The 16,744-nt window shown below is 40.7% G+C and overlaps 1 protein-coding gene across 2 annotated transcripts in view; it reads right to left on the minus strand.

Moving 5' to 3' along the window:
- KCNH5 (potassium voltage-gated channel subfamily H member 5) overlaps window positions 1-16,744 on the minus strand; it is a 176,372-nt gene that overhangs the window by 103,476 nt on the left and 56,152 nt on the right. For both annotated transcript variants that reach the window (XM_074583717.1, XM_074583718.1), the window contains one exon: window positions 11,112-11,541. In XM_074583717.1, the coding sequence (XP_074439818.1) occupies window positions 11,112-11,541 (430 nt within the window). The remainder of the gene's footprint in view (window positions 1-11,111; window positions 11,542-16,744) is intronic.

Raw genomic sequence — 16,744 nt, forward strand, 5'->3', positions numbered from 1 at the left:
AACCACTACCATTACTGTTGGCATTGTGCACACACAAACACAAATTTGGAAGGGACACAGATATGACTGCTACTTCCAGTGTTCCAACTTCAGGAAAGATCCAATTTAAGGGGCTTTTACCTCAAAAGTGACCATCTTCCCCTGAAGACAAACTGACACAGAATTCGACGCGATGCTATTTCTACAGAGCTGGGCTTTTCCCTGCAGAGGAATTCAGCCTCCAAGCCATTCCTAATTGTTACATCACCATGTAGAAAACAATGGCAGATATTTATAACCACTTTTCCATCAACTTCATCTTATTTCAATTCTGATTATGCTTCACAATAGAGCTTTGAAATACGCTTTCATTTTCGTGACGTACTTTAGAAGAAATTAAATATGCTGCCCTATTAGAAAATCCTTCATGTTGTTATGCAACAAAAATGTAGACAAAATAAGATAACTGCTCATTAATCTTTCAACTTTTAAAAAATATCTTTTTCTATCTGCTGGCCTTTTTCCCTTTACCTGCTTTCTTAGTTTCTCCTGGAAAATGAGAGAAATTGTCAAAAATTAGAAAATTGCCCCAAATTCTCTTTTCTCTCGCTCTTTAAGGAAGATTCTACTTCCATCTTTCTAATATTCTTCCAGTGGGTAATACCAAAAGATGCGGAATTTTTAAAAAAATTATTTTAAAGCAATAAAGACAGGAAAAAAGAGGGGGAAAATAAAATTTCCAAGATACAATTAATATTTTCTCTTTCTTTAGTGTAAGTCTTTATTTTCTTAATGAAAAAGTCCTAATGAAAACACTGAGGAAACAACATTTAGCCGAGAACTGTATTTCAGTAACAAAAACTTTTAAAGCCAAAAAAAGTCAAACTCCTCTACTGAAATTAATTTCCTGCTGTTTCCTGCAGATGGACTTGATTCAGATCCACAGTGAGAACAGGTTCTTCTTCCATAAATAATTGAATCAAGATTCATCAGCTCCAGACAATGCTTTCCAAATATGTTAGAGAATACGAACGCTACCATGTAGTGCTTGTACTTCAGAAAAAATCCCACTAAAGCTTTGTTTTAGTGTTGGACACCCCCATTCATCTCTCAAAGCCTTGCACGATTTGGATGATAACAGCATTTCCACGGGGAGCTGAACTTCCCCAGGATGACTGTATACCAGCATGGGCACGTACATTTTACAGTTCAAATATGGAAGTGATATAGGATGAATATGCAGTGCAAACATGCACCCAGCTACACCACGGACCATAAAACATCAGTACATGTTAAAGGATGGTCAAGCATCTACAGAAAGCGAGCTTTGCTAGTACCTTATTCTCCCTGCAACATCGGAGAGATGTAGGGTTGGGAGGGACCTCAAGGGATCGCCTGGTCCAACTGCCATATGAGGCAGGAGCAAGGATACCTAGAGCAAGCCTGACAGATACACATTGATGAACTGGAGTCTACCAAACCTGGCTGTGGGTTTGCCCATGGCCTGAAACCTGACTGCCCTTCAAAAAACACAGAGGACCAACTTTTTTTTCCCCTTTCAAGCACGCTTTCTTTCCATGGTAGAAGTCAATCTTCATGTTCCCCTTGAGCTTGCATCAGCCTAAACCAAAGGCAGTTCCTCCAACTGTTCCCCGGAGATCCTGTCTTACAACAGATTTTTATTGATCTCTTCTCTCACCAGGTGGTCCACAGCTGTATCAAAAAAAAAGCCCCGTATCAAAAAAAAAAAAAAGTCTCACTAGTTCTAACCCCAGCAGAGTAAATGCCTTCTTCAGCTTGCCTATGACATTGCTGCTGATAATTTCCAGAGTGAGATTTACAACTTTTAGCCCACTGTTGTGTTACATTCAGTCTGCGGTTGCCTGTCACTTTCCCCCTCTCTTTTCCTCCAAGATCCTCTCCAGCCTCACAGCAGCAGAGCCAGTTATTCCCTATACTGCGCGTACACATTTGATTTGCCCTCTTTACACATGGTGCATTGCACTTGCCTTTATTGACATTCACCTTGCTGATTTCGGGCCGCCTTTCCAATTTATCAGGATCATTATGGATTCTGATGCTGTCATCTAAACCACTTGCAGCCCTTCCCATAACTCTCCTGATGTACTCTCTGTTCTGTCACTCAACTCTGCTAATGAAAGTGTTGAATAAAATCACACGCAGGGCAAAGACTTCCCTGGCAACTCCCTACAGGTTTGACAGTGAAGCCCTTGATTACTTTTTGAGAGAGATTTTTCAATCAGTTATCGCCAACTTTGTTATGACTGTGTTGAGAAAATCTTTCACTCGTTTGCTATGAGACCACTGTCAGAAGCGTCAGAAGCCTTTTAAAAAGTTCAGATATATTGTATCTACTAAATTCCCCTTATTCACCAGGCAGTTATGTTGTCAAAGAAAGAAATCAGATTAATTTGCCATGAACTCATCCTGACAAATACATGCTGGCTGCTGGCCAGTGGAAGAAAACTGGTTTTAATCATTCACGACCAAAATATTCCTACTGAAGCACAACTGGATTTTTTTTTTTGACTCAGCACTGGCAGGGATGCACAGCAGGTACCCAGCGGAGAGATGCCATTTTGGATGCCATCCTGTCCTTCCTCCAGATTTAAGGGAAAGGGGTAAAGCTCTTTAAGGAGGAACCCCCAGTCATACTCCCACGTAGGATATGCTTCCACCAGCAGAAAATTTTTCCTGATTTTATCAAGGTTCTTGCAGAAAAAGCTGCAGGAAAGCTAAATGAAGACGAGAGACGCACAGGTTCAGTTTTCAGTGCGCTTAGTATTTTCAAGAGGAACATGAGATTGTACTACTACAGACCTACCGAAATGAAGCAATAAGAAACCAAGAACTAGTATCTGTCATCTTTTGTCCAACTACCTGATATCTGTTAGTACCATACCACAGGCAGCAATGCAATAATGAAACCTCCCAGAGATTTAGGCCTTCTATTTCTTTTACAAAAAAAAAAAAACACAACAAAAAAAAACCAAAAAAAACCAAACCAAAACACCACAAAAACCCCAACTCTACCAGCCTCTCTGGATGTGCAACAATGTCACACAGTTTTTCAGTTCTCAAATTCAACCTAACAAAATTTAGGCAAGGAAATCTCTTGATCGACCTGAAAAAATAATATTTTAAGGCCTGATTCACTGCTCTGATTCAATTTTTCTACAACAGGACACTTCCCAAAACAATTTGTCTCCTCACTCCACTGCCCATCCTAACAGCTTTCTGTACACTTTGGTTGATAAACCATAGCGCTTGCCTACAAGTAAAGCCAGGCCAATATTAAGGAGATTTAACAGAAAATACCTGGTTTACCCACTGAAGAGCAGTGCCTGCTGCGGAGAACAGCTCCACTGAAATCAGGCAGGATCTACCTGGGTAACTGGCCCTTTTTTTTTTTGTCAACCACACACAGGTATTACCTCATGAGTATACAAAATTAAGCCCTGCGGATTTCAAAGGATCTCTGTGCAGACACACGCCTAGATCACTCACTTGGCTTTCTGAAACTTCAGAACAGAAAATCACAAACAATCTCCCAAGCCCCTTCCATCCAAGTGCTGTACCTCGGGGGCTATCTTTTATCTAAGATGTGTTTATCCCTCTAGCACAATATGCTATAAAGCCGCGCTGTGTTGTGAGCTAGTCGGATATATTTGCTGATCTAGTTGGATTAATTCAAACTTTTTGCTTCCTGAGAGATGTTATGAGTAATCTGGGACAACCTGATAATCCCTCTGGGACCCTTTGAGGTGGTTGCTTGCACTGTGTGTGAGCAAGAACACTATGTAAAGGTTGATTTTCCACTTTTACATATCATTTATTTAATAGCAATTTTCAGTTGTTTTAAATAACATAGCTCAATAGCATGAAATAACATTTCTGTCTTCATTCTTACCTCTCTCACTCACTGCCCCATCTCTCTTGATACCATAAATTCATTTAAACATATCAAGCCAATGATAATAAAAGTAAAGCTTATACAAACACATGCTAGCTATAACCTTGCAAAAAAAATTCCCAAGGAGGCTATTTTACAGTTTTAAAGTTCTTTATATAAAGACACATGTTTTTGCTATGAACTAGAACCTGAATATCTAAAAATCTACTGCCATCTCAGAGTTAAAGCAAAACAAGGCACACGTGTCCCCCATGGCGCTTCTGCCAATTACCCTTGTTGTATCCGCACCAATCTCAGCCTTAGACTGAAGTTTCATGAAAAAGTGGATGATGCTGCATCTTTTACTCCCTAAGAGTGACTTGTTTTTTACTGTAGCTACCGATACGTTTATACTCTAAGCCTTTTCCATGCAGCTGTTCTGAGAATATTAAGATTGCCGATTTCGGTCTGCTGCGCTGAGACCAACACCTTGCCTGGAAACACTTCATCTGCTCCAGCTGTGAGACACAACTGAGATTGCTAATAATTAAAAGATATCACAGAAAAATCTTTATATCCTTGCTTTATAGAGCTGGTATCACTTGGTTCAGCAGTCTAAAAGTGTCAAAAATCTTTTTCAATGGCACTCAAAAGGGGAAATTTCCACTTGCAAGGCAACTTCATCTAACTTTGTGTCACTTTCGTTCGTGCTGATGGGTAAATGTGAATAAACAGTTTTACTCTCTCCTGATTTGGATCTTAAAGAATTTACCACCTTTCTCATTGCCTCACCTGAAATACTAAACTACTAAATTTACCCTGTTTCACTTCTAACTTCTATCACTGACTTAGTTGTGCAGAAATCTTTACCTCTAGTCTTCTAGGTGTCCTGCCACCTTTTGAGAACCTTTCTTCAAGATCTGAAATATCAAGATACACTCCAAAGACAAGAGGTAGGAGTGACGCACAGCTTTACTTCTGGTATCCAGCAGGATATTGGTGATGAGGCCAAATGCCAACCTGCCCAGAGCAAGACAGCTAGAAATACACCCAAATCAGCCCTTCTGGGAAAACCCTTGTCACCCTGTCTCAATGTTTAAAACCACTCTGGGTCAAGCAGTTCTTTACTGCAAGGCAGTCCCCACATCAGCACCTCCTCCTCCATTAGCCCTACAACTCTCAGAAGTACAATTAGAAACTAATGATCTCCTTCAGGCAATTTCCACCACCCCTAAATAAAATGCTCTGTCTTTGAGACGTAGTTATTAACGCACAGCTGAGTCTGCAGCCTTTCCACGTGGATGTATGCTTGTGCAGAGGAGCAAGAGGGAAGCAGCTGCACACAGAAGAGCTCCTAGCTTGGAAGCACCCTTGTGCCCTCCTCTCAGTAGCCTCGATCAGGGCAGTTTTGCCAAACTATGTAGTAGATTCACATTGTACAATGTAGAAGAGTATGAAGAAGAGAAAAGCTGTTTCATCCCTCCTTCACTGAGGCAAATACGACAGGACTATCAAAACCCTGCGAAGTCCACCCCGGCAATAACCTGCACAGGATCGCTACAGGGGCCGCAGGCTGCCACCCAGCTCTCCAGCCACTTCACACCGATTGCTGTGAGAGCATCCTGCACCCCACTTGCCAAACACAGTTTGGGGGTTACACCTGTACTTGGCTGAAGCAATTAAGAGCTCGCCAGTGGGGCCACACTTTTGTTCAAAGAGATACATTTCCCCCTACTGACCCACGCTTTAAGAAACTGTAAGGAGCAGTGCAAAAATTGGCACAAGTTCTCTGCTGCTGAAGAGGTCAAACCCTTCTGCGGCCCCTGGACGGGGGTGCAGAGCCGTGTCTCTCCCAGCTCCCACATCTCTGCAGGAAACAAATATGCCCTTACACAGGACTGACTTTTGTAGGACGTCCTCAGAGCAGAGCTGGATTTCAACATAGCTAAACACTCAAGCCTATGAATTCCTACAGAGGTAAGGCCTTCTCACGTTACTATCTGTTGCTGGGAAAAACATGATTTAATCTATGTTACTGGCAACGATTTTTGCTAGAAGGTGCTATCTTACACATACATTTTCCTCAGGATCAAAAATTAAATCCTATGGACTCTTGGGATTGCTTGTCTGGAATTCTGCCAGACAAGTGCTTTCCTACAATTATACACTGTTGTGTCAGTGCGTGGGCTTAGCCACCGCTTAACAAATTTACTAGATAAACCTCCATGATTCATACAAACAGCACTCAAGTGGCTAACTACCATATATTGGCAGGGAACTGACGAATGTTACTTGAACAATGAGAGAACCCGCTTGAATAATGAATTAGGTTTTGGCAGATCAGTGGTGAGGGTGAGATGACTGACAGTCTGCGGCAGTCCGTGTCACAACTCCAAAACAAGAGCTGAGCAGCAGCAAGGGGCAACCCAGCCTTTCAGCATCGTTCGCCCGATACCGGAGGTTTTCGAACCAGAAGTGGCTAGGAGGAGAGCACCTCACCTGATCTCAATAGGAAAGAGCATGTCCTATTCTCTCTGTTTAGTGAGATTATAAGCAGAGCAGGGTATCAAGAGAAACCCACCCACGTTCTCCTTCATCAGCTCTCCCTGAACAATAACAACTTGGGATCAAAACGACAGCAATCGCGTCTGTTTTCTTTTCCAGCCTGTAAATCATCATCCCGGTTATTTTTAAGATGAAAACAAGAAGTCTGCATCTCCAGCCATGAAATTAGAAAACTGAGTTTTGGAAGAAGCTGTCTAGAAATTGCTCCAATAGCTGGCAGAAGTGACCAATTTTTGAGACAAGGTACCTTGTACAATCACCACAAATCCTTCTGCTCATACACAAAACCAATTTGAATTAACAAGCCTGTCTTCATCATAATTTAAAATCAGTCATCAAAAAATAGTATCTCCCCGACAACCACCTCCCCATAAATCTGGAAGTAAATAGAAGACAAAGCAAGCTATGTATATGAGATACAAGTATCTCCCTAACGCAAGAACAACAAAGCACTCTTTATCTGCTCCTCTGGGGACCGATGGATGACTAAGAGATTCTTCTGGGACTTTCACATCCTGAGAAACAGTGAAGTATTTAATGTTCATTGACACTCCGACCTTCAGTATCTTGTTCCGACCTTCCCTTGCAGCAAGGACCATCAGAGCATGTCAGCGACCAGTGGTATGTACTGGATTTCTGTTATTGATTAGATGAAGTATGCGTTGGGCTGGGCCCACTCAGCTGAACGAATAAACTCAAGTAAATGACATGTTTATGGGGCTAGACAGACCCTGCAATCTGCTCTGTGTCCTGCACATGGACGGGGGCAAACCGGTTGCTCCAGGTTACGGAAGCAGCGTACAGAAGCGTATCAGAGACCTTTTGAGTTTCCAGCTGGAAAGCTGGCCACTTTTCTCCCAGTGGAAGCACAGGAGGGAAGAAGGCATACAGCACTACACAAACCTGTCGTTTAAACACTCACAATTGTTTCTTCAACAACAATTCTCTCCTGAATTCTGCAAACTGTTTTGCCCTGCCATATTTCCACTTCCCCCAAAACGCCTTTTCCCTTTTACAGACTTTCTGGTCGCTGAAGTCCTGGCTGTGCTGAGTCGCAAGATAGTAATGGTGGACAAACCAGAAGTATCTTCCTGGCGTCTTTTTTAATACATTCCTTTTTGCGAAAGGCACGAAACCAGTTAGTTTTACATCTACGTCCACGGCTGCGCTGCAGAAGCCTAAAATCTGCCTGTGGACTGAGCTACAGCAACACACAGCAACAGAGGCCAAGTTTCTTGCCAGAGGCTGTGAGCTGAGAGGAGACAACGGGAGGTTTGCAAGAATGGTCCTTCCTGAATGATAAACAATTCCTGGTCCATTCAAAGGATCCGACGGACCTATCTATTTGTTCTGTTCTGTGCCGAGAGGGGACGAAATGACCTATATCAACACAAAAGGAGCTACAAAAATCAGGTTTTCAGTGCATATTCAGCAACTCTAGGCAGCAAATGCAGAATAGGTATTTAGACATTAACCCTTGTAAAAACCTTGCTCCCTTGTCAGAGGATGCTTTATGTTTGCTATTTTTAGCTTTTCAAGTGACAGGAAGCAACAGAAAAAATATTGCTGAACAGCCCTGGACACCAAGAAAAAGCAAGTGAGGCAAAATGAAATCTGAAGTAAGCTCCACAAGATGAGGTTAAGTTATTCAAATCTCCCTTTCCTGCAAGACAGGTGATGTATTTCTGTCTAAACATCCCACCTGATTCTGTCCTCAGTGAACAACCAAGTGACAAACTGCCAATCAAACTGAAAAGCATCCCCATTCATCTGGGTTTCCCCCGCCACCGCCCCGCACCAAGCAATGCTTTATCAGCAGCTACAGAATTTTAATTTGGCTATTTTTGACAAGTACACCATTTTGCAATCCTGCCCACCAGAAGGATTTGCAAATCTCTCCAAATACTCCTCCCGGGTCCTGATAACTTTGCCAGCGCGAATAGGAAACTTGGGGCTTGCAGAACAAGCCGCTGCTAGCTGACAACGCAGTGAAGATTTTCTTTCATATCTGCAGTTTGCACGAGTAGGCAGCTGGGGTTGTGATGAATTACTATCTCCGATTCCAGTGCTAAGTTTGAGACATTTATTTGGCACAGTCTCTTAGAAAAGACGCCGCTGCCAATATCAACTATTGGTATTAGCAAACTTCTTCAGGAAAACTACCAAAGGTATTTCACAGTCTGTCTCTGCTTGTAACAGGAGTCAGTTCAGGGACCAGAGTTCTTTATTGATTGAACTGTAATTGAATTTTGCTGAGTGTTTATCTCAAAACACTGTTCAAAAAAAAAACAAACCCTGAAACATCTTGCTTTGAAAGCAACTTGACTAATTTTCAGTTCTTTTTTACACCTTTTCTTGGGGCCAAATCCTCTTCCCAAGCTCACTGGCTACTTTGATTGCCTGAGAAATTGCATTTTCCATCAGCTATTTGTTGTGCCTTCCTGTCCCATTTTGGTGTCAACTGTCGTGTTTTCAGCAGCTGGCACTGAAGCACGTTTATACAATCCTGCAGATCTGATCTCTTTGCACAAATAGTGCAAGTATAAAGCCCATGACCAGTATATATTTGGAAGTCGGCATATTTTTCGAACCAGTATTCAACCAACCAAGCAACTCCTTTAGATTTCAGAAGCAGTTATCATACTGATGTGCATGAGTTGAAAAATCTTCAAATCTTCATTGATACATTTGCAAAAGATTCAACCATTTGATCGTAACTGAGCATTTTTGTACTTGGAAATAATCTAAAAAGAAGGTTTCTTCTGTCTGTAGCCTTCCTGGATGCCATAGTGCTCCTCATCCGACTCACAAGAGAAGCCACATTTATTGAGATGGCACTATTTTTATGCAATAAGCAATTTAACTGTCCTTTTTCCATGCTTCTTAAATTATAGATTCTACTTTTGACTTTGCCCAAAAGCCTATAAACCTACTCATGGTTTTCCAACTACTAAGCTTACAGGTACCACTTATACATTTGACATGTACCTTTAATAATTTTCTGAGTAACACTTATGAAAACTGTTAATCAGCCAGTGGCACCTACGTAGATTGTTGTAAATGTCAACTTTTATACTGCTACGTGTACTCCACATCTTTAATGTGTGTTTCAGAGATGAAAACACGAGAGTACAATCCACCCAGAACAAATACAAAGCAGGTTACAAGCTCCGTTTCCTTTTCACTTACTGAGGCCAGGAATTTATTTTGTTATTGCTATCAATATTATTATCATTATTCATTATGGTTTTATGGCTCCACCCCACCCTAAATCATTTACCATGGCTGCTTATTTCCTTCTGTGGGACCCTCCCCTGCAGGCAACAGAAGTGCCCACAAAAGACAAGGGAAGTAAATATTACAATATTTAAAATGTTCTACATCCACTTTATTCTCCAAATCCTCAGCCTTCTGTAAATACCAGTAAGCAGCTTCAACAAATGGCCTATCAACACCTACAGGTTTTCTACGGCCTAGCTGCAATAGCTCATTAATGCACTAGCTTGGGCATTTGCTTTTTATGGACTTCAAAATGTTTCGAAACACATCAACCCATCATGTAAAGATGCTGTTCAGCAGAAATTTCATTGCACCACGCTGCAAGCAGAGTCCTAAAACTGCAACCTCTTCTTTTAAAAAGCATTAAAAATCTCCAAACAAATGGCTTTAATCTTCTAAAGATCTAGAAAGACTATAGCAAGAAAACTTCCTTTTTATAGTTCAGTGTTTCTGTGAGATGAGCTCAAAGTGTTAGCCGAGATAATTATCAGAGAGGTTATGCAGATCTTATTTTCAAAAGGTTTTGTTTGCTCTCTTGTTACATAATTGCTTAGTGTTTGTATGGAGCTCAGAAAACAGAAGGCATCATAGAAATACCAAGAATTATTTGTTTAACAGAAAAATATTTCTCCCAAATCACATGAACATTTTCAACAGTCTTTACTACATTGTGAGGATTTTTGTTAACCTGGAGAGCTGCTCGGGGGTCTAACCTTGGCAGCGCGTGAAATCAGAAACGTGCCTTACCGCTATTGGTTTTAGACTGTTTCAGCGGCGCTGTGAAACAGCAGGAAGCAGAGAAAAGGTGCAATATAATGTCCTACAATTTCCTTTGCTTCTAGCTTTGCTGGTGACAAAGGTCACCACATTCAGGAGATAAAATCAGAACTTCTTGTAAGTCAAACCAGTACCATGAAGTACACAATCACTTTATGGAACCACTAAATGTTTCAAGAATTGGCTAAAACCACTTCAAACGTTTCCAAGCCTGTACAAGTTTATAAGCAAAACTCAGTCAGACTACTTGAATGTGAATATACACTGTAACTTTTAACCAAATTCCAGCCAAGACCTTTCAAACACAATCAAAGCTCTCTGTAAAGCGTAGAGAAAAGGCCCTGAACTCAATATAAAATTGTCATCAGGCACACTTATGGATGTACTACACTTAGTCTCGCAAGCAATTTAAAAGCTACAGCAACTACACAATTTCAATTCCCGTTTTCAATAATTCCAAGTTCATTTCATGATTATTTACAGGCACTTCGGATTTTTTAGGATGTCAAGAAAGCGTACAGCAAGCGTGCTATGCAACCGTCATACTAGCTACAAAACTACTTTTTGCTTAAACACAATAAAATCAAATTCTACTTACAGCCAACCATCATCATGGCCACCGAAAAGATCTTCTCTCCGTCAGTGGTTGGTGCTATGTTTCCAAATCCTATCGTTGTAAGGCTTGTCATGGTAAAGTAGAGAGAGGATATGTACAAGGAGTCTTTACTGGGTCCTCCTTCCCACTGCCCTGAGCCAGTGGTGTTATATCGATATGGTGTCCCGATACTCAGTGCCAACTGGTAGAGCCAGCTATCTGTTTTGATTGTATTAGTGACTTCATCTATAACTTCATAGTCCCCGATGCTGTACCATATGCAGGCTAGCCAGTGGGCCACCAGTCCAAACACACACACCAACAGCACCAGTACAGCAGCACCATATTCCAGATAATGGTCCAACTTCCTGGCAACTCGACCGAGTCGTAGAAGACGCACCACTTTTAAGGAACTGAAGAGGCTACTGATCCCCTAGAAAAGAATAAAAATCATTATTTCATCTGAAATATCCTGCTGGTTAGCAGAAAAGGCTGTACAGCGATTCCTGCATCTGCTTTAAATCTTTCTATACATTTTTTTTTCCATGCCTCAGATGACAGAATACAAGACCAAACCCTCCTCTCCCTCCGTTACGTTTGTCCTCATCAAGGTAAATCAAGTTTGGCACTCAAGTTATCCACGTTTGCTGGACAAATTACTTCGTTCAAGCTCAGTTTTGCCAAGTAACAGAATAGTTCTGTGGAATCCAAAGTGAGAAATGGCATGTTTATTACAAAAAGGAGTGATTCAATACTTTGCCAGTTTGAAGTAAATGGGAGATTCTGCTTTGACCTCAAGGAGGTCAAACATGGTGGAAATGCAGTCACAGACAGAACTACACCATCCAAGTGGAGTCTTCTCAAATCTTCTCAGAGAACAGTATTCTATTAAATCCAAGCAGAGGATTGCTATTCTGGCCAAAACGGGGGTCAACCTACTTCAACAACCCTCAGCATTAAGATGCTCAAGAGAAACGTCAGAAAGTAATTGCAATGGGTGACTACAGAGAAATCAGCCTGTTGTTCCTCTCTTCCACCAGAGAGTACCTGTGTAACTTCCTCTAGCCCAACAATCTCCACCGCATATTATCCTTCACCGCAGCTAATGTAACTCTGGATATTTTGTTATTTATAAGAAGCCTCACTGACTGAACATGGAACTAACAACTGTGGGCACGTCACCTTTCTGAGTGAGGGTAATAAAGACCACAAGGCACTAGCAAGAAAACCACGTGCCTTTGCATATAGGGTTAACTTCCTTTCCAGTCAACAGACATTGCAGATACTTTCCTAAAGCAAGTATTTCTGCTGTGTTTTTTTTTCACGCAAGATAAATGAAGTACAAATAAATGGAAGTACAATTACTTAGGGAATAGAAGCACAGGGACCATCAAAAAGTTAATAGAAACATCTGAGAGGGAACAAGAAATGTGTATGTCCTCCTCAATGCACAAATGGTTTGCATGTATTTTAATAGAGTTTATAGATGCAAAAAGAGAAGAAAAATATGTTCCTGATCTATTGCAATCCCATGATATACCTAACTCGTGCATTAAATTAATTAGTGGCTCAAAATAGAAGGTTTGTAAAGGAAGGTTTCTAATATAAAACATTCAGAAGCTGAAGACATTTAATTTAAAGTAGAAATTAAGACATAGAAAGCAATGAGGCAAACATTCCTAGTTACTGTGCCAAGACTAAATTGCCCTTTTCTATGCATCATTATCAAATCAGTCTAGTCAAAACACTGGCTAATTATATTATAAAACAGTAAAAGACTAGAGTTTCTGGAGTTTTCCATACCAAAAAAACATTCATCTCTTTTGCACCTCTGTTTCTTTTCACAACTAACGTTTGAAGGGTAACATACATCTGGTATTTCTAGATGTAATCTGTTCGACAAAGTTCTTGTATGTTTTTCAAATCCTGTTGGAATTTGTTTCAGATCCCCAAATCCTTAATAAATTGAAGTTCTATATTTGCATTCAAGCTCTCATGATGACTAATACCATGGGGGGAAGTGGAATTTTCCCATTTTGATTTCTGTATTTTGCATTTACACAGGACACGGATCTAGTTTATCATTCTTCTTTCCATCTAAACGTATATCTACTTATTGGCTTTGGGTTATATGTCTGTGAGGCACTCCGAACAGCCAACCTGTCCAGTAAACTGGGAAGCCCCTTACAATGTTCATTACACAAAGGACTGGGGTCAATGGACTGCTGAATGAGGGTCACACCCCACAGAAACAGTATCTACATTAAAAAAGAAAACTACAGAGTAGTTTCAAAGTGTATTTCACGAAATTAATCTTCAGTGTGTTTCGGCGAATCAACCCTAATTCTGAAAGTTTACAACTTGCTGTGAAATCAGAGGGAGAAAACAGCATGGTTTTTTGTAGGATCGGGTCCTATTGTGTTGGTCAAGGAGATACACATTATTTCCACTTTACTTAAAGAGTAGCTGTTCATTACCAAGATTAAAGCTAGGAAAGGAGTTAAGAGACCTGGAATCTAAACTTGGGAGTCCCCTTTTTGCACGCAGTAGCTTAAGTTCACCCCAGTGGCAAGGCTGACACTGCACCTTCTACTGCACAAACCCAAACCAAAAGTCAGCCCTTGATCAGGAGAGTTTACAGTCTGACATTCCATCCTCCATCCATATTACATCATCTCTGTAAGTTACAAGGACAGCTTAGCAGTTGTACAACTAATATAAAAGGACAGCATTTATTTAAAAGTCTGGGAGAAAGTTTGCACTGTGATTATTTTTTTTTCCTAAGCACAGATAACAATCGCATCTCTTATGCATAAAACAAAGAGAAATGTGTCATTTTAGCCGACATTGAAATGTATTCTTTCCAAAGAGTAATTCATTTAAGTAAATTTCACTCTAAGTCTTAAAGCCAGTTCAGTTTGACCCACTACTTTAAGGCCAAAAAATCCCAGATTTATTTATTGAGCATTCCCATTTCCTGTCTAATCTTGCAAAATATAAAGACAATATTGGAAGATTTAAAAGCCTAGTCCATAAAACACTACCTAGGAAAGTGCAATTAACCACGTACTAAATTAACACGTGATGCATTGCACTGTTTAAGTACTGGTTGGGTCGAGCTGGTACCTTTATACTTAAAACTTGCTTGACAGTAAAGCACAATTGTTAATACACAAAGCTCTGCCTAAGATTCAGCAGTGATCTCTTTGGTGGATATTAATGTGAAAGACTAACTGCCTTGAATTAAGTTTGGGCTATTCAGAAATTCAGCATTCTAAACGCAACTGATTGCTGGCTGCCTTTAATTTAATTTTTCTTTTAACTGCATTTGTGCTCCGTAATGAATATTTGTAAACCCTTCTACTAAAGGATGAGCATCTGCTCTACCTGAAGTAACCTCAGCACGCAAGGAACAGAGAGGTGATTAGAAACCTTGAATAGAGCAGGTAATCCCATCTGGCACTAGCATCATGTAAGTAACGCACGTTTTTAATACTGAGGATCCAACCTTCTGGGAGGAGCATTTGTTACTCTATTGCCGTATTTAGTCAGGCGGGCCAATTGTCTGTAATATCTGTTGGTCTGTGCTCTCTGACTGAGAATACCTCATTATCTTACAAACCATCCAATCCTGCCCCTTGAGGTTTTGTGTAACTCATTTGATCATGCCTTAATCAGATGAGGATTGCTCCTCTTCAATCATCTCAGCTGTAGAAATCTTTTAACTGAAAAACCACCTACTCCAGAATTGCATTTTGTGTGTCAAGTTTCGAACCAAATTCCGTTCTGATATACATCATTGACTTCAGTGTTACAACTGTGAGTCACAGGAGACTCTCCCAGTGACTTTTAAGGCCACTAGACCAGGAGAGGACACATGCAGTAGCTCTGAACCAGCCCCTTTTGCACCACCATTTCTATTAATCAGATAGCTGACGCCATGATAAAAGTTATCCAGAAAGACATTTTTGAGGAATGGATGTTCAACTTTGGAATTAAATTAGCCATTCATGATTAAACAAAGCCCAAGTTTTTTGACATAAGCACCTTGCAAAGTCTGTGTTCTCAAATTCTCTTGGTATACTAAGAAAGGAAATTCAGTTTGATAGTGGAGGCACAAGTGATGACTGACAGCACTCAGTCTGAAATGCAGAGGGATCACTCCTTCCTATTAAAATTACCTGAATCTTGTCACTTCAGCCCCTCGATGTTACCACATTGTCAAACTTCAGTATTCCAGGATGAAAGAAGTGTCTAAGCTGTGTATCTGCATCTGGCTAAACTCTTCTGACCACAAGGCTGAGAAAGAGGTTTCCTGGCAATTGCGATGCACGCCGTGGGAACAGACCTCTTCACCTCAAGCAAGAACAGGGAGCTCAGTTCTCTTGCGCTTAATGAATCCCTGATAAGCCAGGCAATAGAAAGGATGAAGCTATCAAAGTCATGTTATACAGGGGTCGACAGCCAAACATGCAAGAGGATAAAGGGAACGCTGTCACCAAAGGAAAATGAAGGTTAACAAGTGCAGCAAATCATTCAAGTTAGTGTGAGTGCCAGAGATGTCCTCCTAAACCAGGAAGGAGAGAGTGGAGTCCGTTCTACACTAAAGGAGCAACAGAATAGCAGAGCTCCCTCTTTGTAAACGACATAAAAGATTTAATCAGCTGGTTACTTGCTAATCTAATAAGTCTTTTCTGCAGTAGGAAATCATTGCAAAAATGTTTAAAAAAGTAAAATAGAACCAAAACCAGCCATTATTTTCTACCATATAAATATATTAAAATCTGCTTAACCTCAAAATTAAATCCCAGTATGCTGAAATGGTAAATTTGTGCTTATATTTTTTTTTTCTATTAGGGAACAATGTGTTTTTAACTCTAGGCACTTTTTCAATTAGATTTCACTCCATGGTTTTTTATTTATTTGTTGTTAGCTGTGGGCACATATGCAACCGCAACAAAAAAATGAAACATACATTTTAAATGTGTTCTAAAACTGAAATCCTTCCGGCTCTGAAAACGGGCATTGGTACTGCATCATTTAACAGAAACCATTGTCTTGGAAAAGGTCAGAGGAAAAATAAGAAGAGCTTTTCACTATGTTTTGATGTTCAGCACATTGTGGTTTTGAAGAATTTATGGTGTGGCCAAGAACCAGAGCTGGGATCCTTTCTATGAAATGCTGTAGGGCACATTGCCACTGCAGTCAAAGGTGTGACTGCGGTATATACAGATCTTCGTAAGCTAAATTTAAGCTAATATGCTTACAGTTGCTAGACGCAAGCAATTACAGCAGCCTTAATTCAGCAAAACTAGCCATTAAAGTGATCAAATCCTCTGAGGAGTTTGCAGCCCAGGCTGAGCTCTTTAAATCAGTGCAAGAGCAAAATGGTTTCATGTAAATTGAGCTTGAGCAGACCTGCACAAGCCACCGCCACACCATGACTGAGCTCTAACCATCCTCCTGGGGTGGTATTCACCTCACATAATGCTACAACCTTACGGCCAGCCTTCCAGTCTCTATGTGAATTGTCCGGCTTTCCTCCCTGGTGAGTGAAGAGAGAGGGATGTCAGAAGAGCGATTCACCCAATCCATCTCAGACAGCTGGGGATGCGATGAATCACCTCTTGGAGCTC

Source organism: Larus michahellis, chromosome 4 (assembly GCF_964199755.1).
Source record: "Larus michahellis chromosome 4, bLarMic1.1, whole genome shotgun sequence".
Taxonomy (NCBI): Eukaryota; Metazoa; Chordata; class Aves; order Charadriiformes; family Laridae; genus Larus; species Larus michahellis.